General features: G+C 42.8%; 1 protein-coding gene across 1 annotated transcript in view; it reads right to left on the reverse strand.

Moving 5' to 3' along the window:
• Window positions 1-2655: 2655 nt before the first annotated feature.
• sik3 (SIK family kinase 3) overlaps window positions 2656-13688 on the reverse strand; it is a 36376-nt gene continuing 25343 nt past the window's right edge. Inside the window, exons 15-24 of the mRNA XM_016574770.1 lie at window positions 10210-10351; window positions 10029-10124; window positions 8812-8873; window positions 8505-8611; window positions 8135-8420; window positions 5645-6342; window positions 4694-4836; window positions 4423-4552; window positions 4223-4353; window positions 2656-2892 (exon numbers count right to left, since the gene is read on the reverse strand). Coding sequence (XP_016430256.1) covers window positions 4232-4353; window positions 4423-4552; window positions 4694-4836; window positions 5645-6342; window positions 8135-8420; window positions 8505-8611; window positions 8812-8873; window positions 10029-10124; window positions 10210-10351 — 1786 coding nt within the window. The 3' untranslated portion in view covers window positions 2656-2892; window positions 4223-4231. The remainder of the gene's footprint in view (window positions 2893-4222; window positions 4354-4422; window positions 4553-4693; window positions 4837-5644; window positions 6343-8134; window positions 8421-8504; window positions 8612-8811; window positions 8874-10028; window positions 10125-10209; window positions 10352-13688) is intronic.

The following is a 13688-nucleotide window of genomic DNA, read 5'->3' on the forward strand; positions in this document are numbered from 1 at the left end:
GTGGACGAAGCGGAGTCCAGCCTGGGGTCGTCACATGTGGTTGCCGCTCATTCGTCGGATCCGCCGAGCGCGCCTTTCTCGACCCCGCCGCCTCAGCTCACTCTTGCCCGGCTTCAGCTCAGGCTAAGCCGGGGCTTTCGCACACGGTAGGCCGCTGTGTTTTTCGTTGTGAAAGCGAAACTACTTTGTTTGGTCTTCCAAAAGAGGACACGACTACAAATCAGTGGTTACGTTGTATTTACAACACTGTTCCAGAACAGTTCAACCCAAATATTCAGATGTGTCCAGCGCATTTTAATGAGGACTGTTTCCTGATCCTGGTAGAGTAGACTACAATGCGGCTGTTCTGACTCACAGACTGTAAGTACGTTTTTTATATTTTATATATTTAAAGCTAGTTTTTTTGGGCAGTGTAGAGTAGTGCTTGTTGTTTGTCATTTCTCAAATGCAGACATGGTTTTATGTTTACGTGGCGCAATGCAACGCAACGCGTAAAATGACAGTATAAGTCATTATAATCCGTAATTATGTCCCCACTGGATGCAACAAATGCCTCGTTTGTAATGGGTTTTCATGTTTTTGTCTCCTCGCTCCGGCCTGACAGGGCATCATAACAGTATGGTAGGGGTGTAAGATTTCCGTCACACGCTTGAGGTATTCGGCCAATCACAACGCATTGGATAGCTGACCAATCACAGCACACCTTGCTTTTTCAGACCGATGAGCTTTGTAAAATCGACGCGTTTCAGAAAGGCGGGGCATAGAGGAGAAACAATAATGTACAGTATGTGGAAAATAATGTGTTTTTTGAACCTTAAACCGCATAAACACATTTCATTACACCAAATACACAAAATAATGTTCTTTTTAGCAGCATCATATGACCCCTTTAAGACATAACAGATAAGACACTCTTTTTCGCCACCTGCTGGCGTATTTATGTAATATGAAGAAATGGTCACTGAAGGAATAAGTGAACAAATCTGAACGAATCATTTTGGTGAACGAACTGAAAATGAACGAATCTCTTGAAAGAATCAAAATATCCATCACTAATCCAAACGCAGTATAACCGTCAGATCTGAGCTCGACTCGTCAGGTCTGCGGAGCCTCTGCAGTGCAGATTCAGACACGAGCAGCTGCACACAGAGCTCACGATGAGGAAGAAAAAACCCAGAGCTGCATGCGTACAAAAACACTGCGTGATAACAAGCTGTTTCCCTTCTGAACTTCAGAATCTGCCCCGAGATGAAGCTGGTAACGCTAACTTAAGGAACGAGCTACTTTTATTCAAAGCATCTCTCATTCTAACTTTGACTAACGATCTGTTGAGGTTTTGTAAATGATCAACAAACTTTCTTCCAAGTAATATTAACAGAACGTTTGTTCAGAGTAATCTAAAACAATATACAGGAAAATAACAATGAAAAAAATCATCAGTTATGAAACCAATTCGGTTTCAGCTGTAAAGCAGCTGCAGTCGCATAAATAACATTCGCAAAAGTGCTTCATAAACACATTGGTGGACATGTAGAGCATCATGAAGCTGTTTTCTGGTTCTGACGCAGATTCAGACTGATCTGCTCACGATCTCCAGCTGAGCTTCGGTACTGCGGTATTACCGTCTGATACCGCGGTATTACCGTCTGGCCGCGCTCTGAAAGAACACACTCACACTCACTTCTGTCATATTCATTTCTTTATTTATATATATTTATTATTTCTCTCAGTTTATTTGGAATCTTTTTTTTAACCATTGTTGTTACACTTTAGTATTTTTACCAAAAACAGCAAAAAAAAAAACAACCAAAAAAAAACCTGGAAGAAAATGACGAAGCTCAATAAAGGAAAAGAGGGAGGAGCGAGACATGATGGACAGACGGAGGATGAGGAGGATGGTGGTGCTCTTCATCATAGACTCGCACCCGTCTCTCAGACGATCACATGACAGTTATTGGATTGGTCAGACTGAAGATGAAACAGCGGCAGAAATTGTCCAATATCGGCGCGTTAGGGCTTTAAACTCAGAGAGACGTGAAACGAAGCGTCTGTCCGTCAGTCTGTACATTTGGCTAAAAACATCGACATGACATCAGAACAGAAATAAAACCGCAAAATCAACAATATACAAAAGCTTTCCCAACAACATCCACAAAAAATAACCGATAAAGCTCTGAAACATAAAAGAAGATCATCTGTGGGCAGTACAGGATCTGTTAAACTACCCACAATGCACCTGTCGACGGACGGACGGACGGAATGAAGGAGAACAAGAAACAGGGAGGAAAAGCAAGTCACAAAAACTGAAAGTGCAAAAATCACCGTGAGGAAACAAACGCGGCTGTTCTCTTGCAACATAGAACGGTTTTAATAATAATCGGCATTCTTTTAATAATGTCATAACGTTTTTACAGAAAACAAGAATAATGATGATCATAATTCCTACAGAACATTAGCCATAAAAATGCGTTAAAAATAAAAACAAAAGTGGAGAGCGAGTGAAAGTCGGCTGTCCCGGCGGAAGGGGTCGATCGTGACCGGAATGATCCGCCGCAGCGCAGGCTTCACGTGAAATACTTTGGGTTTGTGGCGTTTGGTAATGACGTCTCTTCGTGTGTGTGTGTGTGTGTGTGTGTGTTTACATAAGACTCTGTGTTTGCCTTGTACATCGGAGTGGCAAAAGCGCTGCTATGGCAACGGTAGGAGGGGCTTGGGGTGTGGGAGGGGCTGCAGCCAATCAGAGACACTCCCAGCGGCACGGAAGAGGAAGCCGAGAGCTCCGCCCCCTGCGTGCAGGCCACACCCACGGCACCCCGACAGACAGACGATGAGGATTTGGCATGACAGCACAACACAGCAGACGGATATGAGCTTTATACAGCAAATACACCCCTGAGAGAGAAAAACACACAAACACGCATTAAAGTTTCAGACCGAACCGTGCTGACGCCCGTTCACACCGAGAACGATTACTATATCACCAGCATACCATCATGTTCTGCTTATTGTAAGCATGCTGCAGTTGTCGTTTGTTGCTTTATGTAATTTTTTTGACTGTACTAAAGCATAAAAATACTAAAACATGAAATATTTGCCAGCCAAGCTAAGTTCTCAGAGAAACAACACTACAGTCAGTTATTCTGCTTTGAAGCATGCCGTGGTGGAATGTGTTATTGTTTCGGTCTGTGTGACTCCGCCCACTGACAGTTTAACCAATAGTATTTCAACACCCTGGGTTGCCAGTTGGTGAAAACACAGCATACTGCCAGCAAATGAACAGAGTCAGGGATGCCAGATTCCACCCGACCTAAAAAGCCTCGGCGTACATCAAAAAAGCTCTACGAGCAGAGGAATATTAAACACAGATAAATCAACTCATCAAGTGTTCATTGTTAATCACACTCATTTCTGTTCTGTGTCCTCAATCTGACAACCCGTGTGAGCATTGAGTCTGAGGAGAGAAATGGGAGAAACAACTCTCTCCGATATTTTGAATTTAGACTGCAGTGCCCATTTTAACCACTAGCTGTCAGTATTACACACCGCACCTTTAAATCCAGATGGATTCTGATTGGTTGTTGATGTTTTTAATCTTTCATCAGCTGGAAAACATCATGCTGCAAGTGTTTCCAACGATCTGGCTCCTCTGTGTCATCATCATTAAAGCTGAGATGTGAACTTTGCTTCTCTTTTAAATTTAGCATAATTTTTCAAACGATATCTTTATGGTCATAGTAATCATCCTTTGTGTGAACGGGCCTTAAATAGGGTCTAATCACTTTTCACAATACACAGAAAATAATCATGTTAATGTTCGTAATTCGTTACTTGTCCACATTGATCAGTTCAGAGCTGAGTGATAGGATAATTAACTTAAGAATATAAGATTTATGGTGCATGTATGGCTTCATGTGAGTGTGTGTGTGTGTGTGTGTGTGAGTGAATGAGTGAGTGGGAGAGTGTGTGTGTGTGAGTGTGAGAGTGTGTGTGTGTGAGTGTGAGTGTGTGTGTGTCTGTGAGAGTGTGTGAGTGAATGTGTGTGTGTGAGTGTGTGTGTATCTGTGTGTGTGTGAGAGTGTGTGTGAGTGTGTGTGTGTGTGTGTGAGAGAGTGTGTGTGTGAGTGTGCGTGTGAGAGAGTGTGCGTGCGTGTGTGTGTGTCTGAGTGCGTGTGAGAGAGTGTGCGTGCGTGTGTGTGAGTGTGTGTGTGTGTGAGTGTCGTACCTGTGTTCATTAGACCCCGGCCTGCTCCACGCTGTACTGCAGATCGGGGGTTTTGTAGCTTAGCAGCATGTCACTGGTGCAGGAGGACGGGTAACACGTGGCGGGGTGAACGTCTGCCTCCACGTCACACGCTAAACACGCACACAACTCCGTCAGTGAGTGCGCACACGTGTGTGTGTCTGTAGTGTGCGTTTACACACCTGACCCCTCCCTCTGCTGCAGCTGCTGGCTTCCTGTCAGAGATGATTGGCTGAGGATGTCTGACATGCGGGCGGAGCTTAGCACCTTCCCAGCCAATAAGCTCATTCCAGACATGGGCTCCACCTGCTCCTACAGGAAGAGGAGGTCAAGAGGTCAGCGCTGGAGCTGCATCACACACACACACACACTCTCACACACACACAAAGACACACACACTCTCACACTCTCACACACACACACACACACACACTCACTCACTCACTCACTCACGTAAGCATCGTCGCAGGTCTGGATGGTGTGGTGTCTCTGTAATGATGCTCGCGGTCTGTAAGTGTCTCCCTGCGCGGCGCATGAGCTGTAACCGTTATGATCTCCCTCCATCACCCGACACTCTGCAGCCTCAGCACACGCCTCTGAGACACAACGACACACTCAACACCAGCAGCGCAAATAAACAACAATCAACAGAAGAATACACTGATTTCATTTTGTTTGCATTGCAACATTATTTTCATGAGCATATTAACCCACAAAACTCTTCACTTTGATATGATACACACTTCTTCAGGGAAGTTTTTATACAACACAGTTATATTTGTTATATATATTATGCTGATTTAAATAATTAAATAAGACTTTTTAATGTGTTTTAAAGAAGTCTCTTCTGCTCACCAAGGCTCCATTTATTTGATCAAAAATACAGTAAAAATAGTGAAATATTATTATAATCTAAAACAGCTGTTTTCTATGTGAATATGTGTTAAACTGTAATTTATTTCTGTGATGTGCAGCTGTATTTTCAGCATCATTACTCCAGTCTTCAGTGTCACATGATCTTCAGAAATCATTCTAATATGCTGATTTGCTGCTCAAGAAACATTTCTGATTATTATCAATGTTGAAAACAGTTGTGCTGCACAATATTTTTGTGGAAACTGATACATTTTATTTTTCAGGATTCACAGATGAATAGAAAGTTCAAAAGAACAGCATTTACTTGAAATAGAATATAAATATTTTTATTCATTACATAGCACCTTATTTTAATGCTATTTTTTGTCATTTGTCATTCTTATATTGTATATTTTTGTAAAGCTCCTATTAAAAGCACTATATAAATGAATTTGACTTGTTTTGTGTTTAAATCTTTGGCAATATTGTAAGCAAACACACTGAAACAGAGTAAATGTGCGTGTGAATGTGCTGTGAGTGCTGGAGTACCTCTGGCTGCCGTGGTGCTGTGCATGTAGGCGTGTCTGTGTGTGGGGGAGGAGTATGGCGGCGTGCTGCCAGGGGGCGGAGCCAGCAGCTCCTGTCCCTCAGTGCAGGGGGCGGCGGCTTTGGCCAGCAGGCCCTCGTGATAGGCCGGCATCTCATCGTCCTCCTCCATGCTCTCCGAGTGAGGGAGGGGCGGGGCGGGGCACTCGGCCGGGGTCCTGATTTGGAGCAGGTGATGGTAGTGCTGTGTGGGCGGGGCTTGCGGAGGGGCGGGCTCTAAGCTCTCGGCGGCTTGGCCCAGTTGCTGCAGCAGCAGCATCTCTCCGTAGTCCTGCGGGTTGGTGGGCGTGGCTGTGGGCGGGGCCGGGTGCAGGCTCTGGCGTTTGAGCAGCGCGGCGAGGTCCTGCGGAGGCAGGCGGGGGTCGGTGTGTCCCGTGAGCGAGTGCCGCGGCGAGAGCAGCCCCTGCAGGGTCGGCGTGACGTGCTGCTGGACCGGACGATACTCCAGCGGCGTGGGAGAGAGCAGAGCCTGCTGCAGTGCAGACGGATAGCCCTGATAGCCCTCCAGCCCCGGCACCTTCAGAGACACCCCCTGCAGGTAGGGGTTATAAGTGCCGATGACGCCGCTCACACCGCCCTCGCCGAACATGTGCGGGTTAAACTGCTCGTACGTGGAAGTGTGGAAGCGACTCAAACTGCGACTGCAACACAATCAAACACGAGAACGACTGTGAGATAACAGACTCTAATTAGCATAACCACACCATCTACTAACACTATATGGGAGGAGTCTAGGAGTCTGACTCCACCCCTCTAACACTGAGAGTTCTAAAGTCAACATGAAACACTGTCAAATTAGTTAAAATTTAAAATATTCATTGAATTAAAAAAAAAAAACACATTGAAATGCAAAAGCTGTGCATCAAAATTTTTGGTATGTCAGGAGGCGTGAGACATGATGACGACGTAGTTTTTGTTAGCCTATCCAACCCATCAGATGCGGAATTAATTCTGAAAATGGTGGAGAAACAGAGTGAATACATTACACTGTCTGCTGAAGCGTCTGTTTTATCATATTACTGATGCATCTTCATCTTTACCTCAATTTCTCTGTGTGCAAATTTAGGAAATTAAATTTGATTTATGAATGTTTGTTAGAAATGTTAAGCACTTTAAACAAAGTCATGTTATTAGATCAAAAAAAATGCGGTGCTTGATTTGGTTTATATTCGCTAATTGCGCCCTCTTGTGGGCTTAGGAGAAAATACAGTACTTTTTCTCCTTTAAAATAAAGTGTCTTTACAATTTGAATATTATTATTAAGTTTACTTTTTCAGACATTTTTCCAGCCCTAATGGAATGTGATGGTGTTTCAGATCTGATCGGGATGTGTCCCGATTACATTAACTAGCTTTTAGAACTGATTTGACCATAGCTAAACAGCTAGATGACTACTGGTTAACATCAGGGTTAGTTGCCTACAGCAGCATTATTACATTCTGATGAAAGACTGTGAAAACAAATGTGATTTTTCATACACTACAGAATGCCAACAATGCAAAAATGATCACAGACTGCAAACACGCTTTAGTAAAGACGTGTTCACTGGTTACGTCTAATGGGATTTCATGTAATTTTAGAGTAAAATACTGTAATGTAGTTTTTAGAAGTGAAAAAGAACAAATCATCTTATAATTGACTGAAAAAATGTAAAATGACATTCCCAGAATTCTGTGTGACAGCTCATCATGTGATTTCTCTTCACCACTTTACAGTGTTTATCAGTATTTTACAAAACAGATTTGAGTAATTTGGTATATTAACACTATTTCAGTGAAGGTTTTTTATTTGTAAATTTAAGTTCAATCTGTGAAACTTAAAACATTGAAATTTACAGTAAAAAGCACCAGCTGTTGGCAAAGAATTTTTTTTTTTACACTGAATATTGATTTCATGTTGACTTTAAAATACATAACACTGATATCCAAAATGTGGGTTGTGTGAATCCAGTGGTTCTCAGCACTGTTCCCGGTGAAGCGCTCAGTGTTGGGAATCACTGCTCTCATCTAATAACAGCACTGAGCATCTAATCATCATCCCGTCTCTAATCCACTGGAGCTCAGACCGACTCGGAGTGCTCTCCAGTGAACGCGACAGGACACACATCTACCGCTAGCACTGGCCTTCACCAGCAAGTACCTCAAACGGCCGGCGGTCAATCGTCTGGACTGATATACTGTCGTCTGGGAGAATCTCTCAATATTTACACAAATCATTTCCACAACAGATTCATTCAAAACATCTACAAACACTAAACATGCTGAACTGCATTTAAACAAACATAAACAGCACTGATTCAAATTTACAAGAACATAAAAACAATAAATAATTAGATTTTTTTTTTATAACAACCAAAAAGCACTAAACAAATTAAAAGGACACAATAATCGCGGCGTAACAGAGCGTCAAGCGTTTCCGCGGCGCTCGCATCACCTGTGTGTTTCCGCGTTATCTGCGCTCAGCTGCTTCCCCAGAACTCTGTGAGGCGGTGTTGCTAGGAAACCCTGCCGCTGGGCTCCGCCCCCGAGCTCCACCTCCTGCACCTGAATGGTCACCTGCTGCTGCTGCTGTGGGAGGGTCTGCGCTAGTGAGCGGGCGGAGCCTGGCGGAGGCTGCTGATTGGGCAGCGCCATGCGGGGGAGGCTGGTGGGGGGAGGGCTGTCGCTAGGAGACTGGTAGAGGGCGGAGCCATGCTGAAACTGAACCGCAGACGGCCCGCCTGTGGGAGGAGTTTAACATGTCAACGGCACGAGCGACTGCATGTCAATCACACGACAGCTCCCTCCCGCTGACCCACACTGACCGTGTGCCTGCATCATCCCCTGACTCCCCGGAGGACTCTGATTGGCTGGCCTGAAGAGGTGGTTGTTGGGATGCGAAGGAGGAGGACTGGAGGGCTGAATACGCAACCTGAGAGAGACAGAAGCACAACGATGAAGATCTGTGTGTGTGTGTGAGAGTGTGAGTGTGTGTGAGTGAGAGTGTGTGTGTGTTGTGTGTGTGTGTGTGAGAGAGTGTGTGTGTTGTGTGTGTGTGTGGAGAGTGTGTGTGTGTGTGTGTGTGTGTGTGTGAGAGTGTGTGACCGTGTGTGAGTGTGTGTGTGTGTTCACCTCTGTAGCTGGTATGTCAGGTGACTGCTGGGCTGGTTTTCTCCATGTCCCAAAGACAGGGCCTGCAAACAGAAAGTCAACAATATCATGATCCCTTTATAGTTACAGTCAGGAATGTGTGTTTGTGTATTTAACCGCACTTTAAACCTTTTTGACTCCACCATCCACAAAAATATTCCTAGGCCTCTTGTTAATCTGCTGTAATGACTAGGAAAGTAGAGTGTACATTTATTAAAACAAGTCACTAAAATATAATTGAAACTAAATGTCAGGATTGCAGCAGAGCTGGATGTTCTCTCTGCTCTTTACAACCAATGAATCTGCATGACTTCTGCAGTCGTTCACGATTCACTGGATCAGGACTTGAAACACTATTTACTCCATTTCAGTCTGATAAAGTTTGGCATTACTAGAAAAATTTATATTTGTTAATAAAATGCCCATGATGTTTAAAGGTTTAATTCATTTCAATGACTTTTCCAGGTCTAGAAATCACACTTTTTAAACGGGTGGATTTATTGATTTATTTACTGTATATTGCTGCTGCCACACAGATCTAAAATAAACATGCGATTTATTTCCCAGCTGTTTACCTTCACAGACATAACCCACTGTTTTTGTGACTCATGTGTTTTTAAGGTAAACTTGTGTGTGAATGAGAGCTTAGTTTAGTGCTCACATGCTGTGACAGCCGCTTTCTGTGCGTGTGCTTCAGGTTGTGTGCGCTCAGAAAACCATATATCAGAAGTTTAAACTCATATGATTTAAAACGCATGATTTCAGCGCGATAAACATGATAATCAGAACCAAAACAGATGTTTTTAGCAGGTCCGAGCTGTAATGGCACAGCTCTATTCTAGAAAAAGGGGGCGGGGAGCAGCAGCTCATTTGCATTTAAAGAGACGGGTACGAAAAACAGCGTGTTTCTGCTTCCACTCAAAATAGGCACAGACATAAATGATCTGTGGAGTATTTTGAGCTGAAACTTCACAGACATACTCTGGGGACACCAGAGACTTATATTACATATTGTAAAAAGTGGCATAATGTGTCTCCTTTTTCTAGTCTCCAAAACATTTTTCATTTAGCTATTTTTAATTAACTCTTGATGTACTAAAATAACTAAAACTGAAATAAAAAACCCAAAATGACAAACTTTAAGTAAAGTGAAAATGTAAGAAGAAAGTGAAGTGTTGAGCATGCGGAGCGAGCCGGACCTGTATTTGCTGGTAGAGAATGTGCTGCTGCTGTGTGTGCTCCCTCAGACGCTCGTCCTGCGGAGCCGCGTACATCTTCTGAAGCTGCTCACACTCCTGCACACACACACACACACACACGTCACTGAGCGAGCGCACACGTCACATGACCAGTGTCACGCGTGTGTTTGCGCGTCAGCACCTGTTTGAGCTGTCGGATCAGGCTGTTGTTCTCCAGCTGGGCCTTGAACGCTTGGATGGTGGCGGCTCCGTCTGAGAAGCGTCTGACGGGAGAGAAGCGCTCCATCGGCAGGTGAAGAGTGTTACAGTCCTTATACGACGACCTGAGACACACAGACGCTCTCCGTTAACGAGTCAGGCTGGAATAACCACAGACAGAATCTCACAAACCGCTCCATAAAATCACTTAAAAACGCATCAGATCAACATCAACATCATCCATGATCTGCTTTAGCTCCAACCGCATGTGCGTTCTACAGGAACAGACAGACAAGTTTAATTGGCTTAATTCTGAAATCATGCAGTGAAACAGATCAGCACAAATGGAAACGCGTCTCAGATTTGACTTTGGTTTTTCATTCAGCACAATTCTATTGCGTTTCATAACGACCTTATAGAGAGACAACACATGAGTGTGCTTTATGTGAAGCTCCTCCAGCGGCATACTAACATTATTCCTGCAGTATATAGTATGCATACTTCAAACACTGCGTTACACGTACTGCATCTCACAACGACTTGATCTTTCATTTACATCATCTTCGATATCGGATCAGATGTGAACGGCCACATACAATATTCCACTGTGAACGCAGCCAGAGAGATTTCAGAGAGGTCAGAGGTCAAACCTAGCATCATGAGGTCAGAGGTCACCGCGAGTCTCCGTTTATTATGACCTCACACTGCACTTCCTGCGCAGACAGGAAGAGACGCGCGTCATGATGTCATTCCTCTCAGGGTTTGTCCGGTCAGAGCAGCGCTTTCAACGACAGCTTCAGCTTTAACTGCAGCACTTAAATACATGTATATTGTTACATTTATCTTGAAATAGTCATTTAAAGGGAAAAAGAACCAAACAGAATCAAACACTAAGCATTATGTTCTAGATCTGTGTACCGGAAAACACACAACTGTCTGTCAAGCTCCAAAAATTAAACGAATAAAGTAAAAAATAAATAAAAATAACTAATACATAAATTATATGTATATAATAATAACACAATATATAGTAATTTAACAATGTAAAGCCTGCAGTATCAGTTGTTGACATGATCAAACTCTGCTGTTAAACCTGTTTCTCACACAATCTCCTCATGTCTTCTGTCTCTGATCGATAGTTTAGAGTGTTTTATCCAGTCAAAGTTCTTTTAGTGTAATTGTACAAACGTCCAGCTTCAGCTGCTGCTTCTCGTGTCAGATCTTGACTGATTTTGATCAAGTAAAGGTCAGAATAACTGCAGTAATATCTCCAGATGAACACTTACTGGACTGAAGCAGCTCAGCTTTACTTGATTCTCCATCAATCATGTTTTAGAGTCTCAAATCTGATCCTCAGGATCTTTTGAGGAGCGTTTGTTTCCAGAAGCTTTACTTTCACTGTTCCTCAGCGGAGGAATGATCTTCACAAGCCTCCAGAACATCTCACATCTTCTGAGGAGCCTTTATTTCTTCAGCTCTCAATCACTGCATTATATGTTTGGAGCATTTACATCTCATCTTACTGAGATTACTGGAGATATAGAGCGACCACTGATTTACATGCATTTTATGTAAGTATCTACTTTTTGTCCATATACATATCAGAATTTGCACCAAATTGCATATTTTTGCTTAATTTGAGTCTCTGAATAAAACTGAGCTGCTTTTTCCTCCATATTCTCACTGTATCAGATGCATCAAATACGATACAAAACATAAAACACACACGCAAACTTTTTATAAAAAATGTAGTTTAAAGGTTGAATGAACTGTTCCATTTCATTGTTTTTGTACTGTATTTCATGCGTCATGCGTGGCGGGGTTAATAGTGCACAGACAGGAAGCTCTTGAGATCTCTCCTCGGCTCAGAGAGGAAGAGGACGTTTTGGAGAGCGTCACTCTGGACTCGACTTTAATAGACAGAATATATGAAGAACTCACAACTTTATTATTGAACACAAGCAATCACAAACCAGCATCCGCGGCTGTCTCTGAGTGAACTCGGCTGTCCGGAGCTCCGAGGGCAGATAAGAGTGACGTGTGTTACTGTCTCTCAGCAGGATCCGAGCCGCCGGGGTTCAGCCGGAGTTCACAGCAGATGTTGGCCAGGAGTCTCACGCTGCAGGAAAGATAAATTGCTTCCGGACTCACATCACGGCCCCGTGACGGGTCAGACTCGGCTCAGGGTTACGATGTCCGAGGGGAAGCCGTCTCTCAGCAGGATCCCTCGGCCCCGCTGGCAGTCCAGCTCAGATACGAACCCGTACCAGTAGATGACCAGACCGGGACCAAACCTGCAGACGGGAGAGAAAGCTCGGTTTCATGAAGAACATGCACACCAAACGTTTTGGGGTGACCAGCACATTTAAAACCAGCAGTGAATGTGATCAAGTCAATCCTGTGGTCAGCAATGAAGAAAAGGTGGTGATTTTATGACAGAACAAATGTTAGCAACCACTGACATGTTAACATTCGTTACAAATCAAAAGAACTTGAGATATTAAGTCTGGTCTTCTGAAAAATGTTTTAAAATGTAGCGAATTTACATTTGTCAATAGAGTTAGAAAAATAAGTTTTTTTTCAATTCAGACTTTTTTTATTCGCAAATCAGAATTTTCGTTTTCAGAATTTTTTTTAAACTTTTTTATTACTTTGGGCTTCAAATAGAAAAATAATCCATTTGGATTTGGAAGCATACGGGTAGCAAAATTCATTTTGAAATGCAATATGCAAAATGACAATGTATTTCTGTATTTAAATGTACATTTTCCCATACATATGTGCAACATTTAGTGCAAAATGAAAATGAAAATTATATAATTTGCATTTGCCATTATCTACACTAGTTTTAAAAAATATGTAAATTAAAAACATATTTTAATGCTTAAGTTGCAAAATTAAAAAGAAATTGTATTACCCAAATTGATTAGATATGTTTAACATGTCCAAGCAAAAACTGTAGCAAAATTATCATTTAAATGGCATTTTTCCTAAATGCATGTAGACTTACAGGTAGGACACTCGAGATTGCATTTTCCTCGTGATACCGCGTGATAACTAGCAAAATACAGTGTGAATTTCAAAATACATTCTGAGCCAAATGTGCAGCAACATGGTTGCAAAAATGGGGATTTAAATGTCTTTTATTTTGAATAAATGCATTGACACTTACACTTAAGAGGTTTCAATTGCACTTTCATTAAATACCCTGCGATCAGTGTAGACTAGTCAATGTGGATTTGAAAATGCAGTCCAAGCCGATCACGCCCCCGACCTGTCAATCATTACATCAAGGCGGGGCTCGGCAACAGGACGCACAATAGGTTAATATTCCCCATTAACCAAACGCTCTTCACCTGCCTCTACATCTCTCACCGTTTACACTCAGCATCTGAAATGTTCTGGTCATTCTGAAATCCCTGAGCAAAGTCTGTCGTCAAAGTATTTCTGTATAATTGTCTT

The sequence above is a fragment of the Sinocyclocheilus rhinocerous genome, unplaced genomic scaffold, assembly GCF_001515625.1.
Source record: "Sinocyclocheilus rhinocerous isolate Xijiao unplaced genomic scaffold, SAMN03320098_v1.1 scaffold3916, whole genome shotgun sequence".
In the NCBI taxonomy this organism is placed as follows: domain Eukaryota; kingdom Metazoa; phylum Chordata; class Actinopteri; order Cypriniformes; family Cyprinidae; genus Sinocyclocheilus; species Sinocyclocheilus rhinocerous.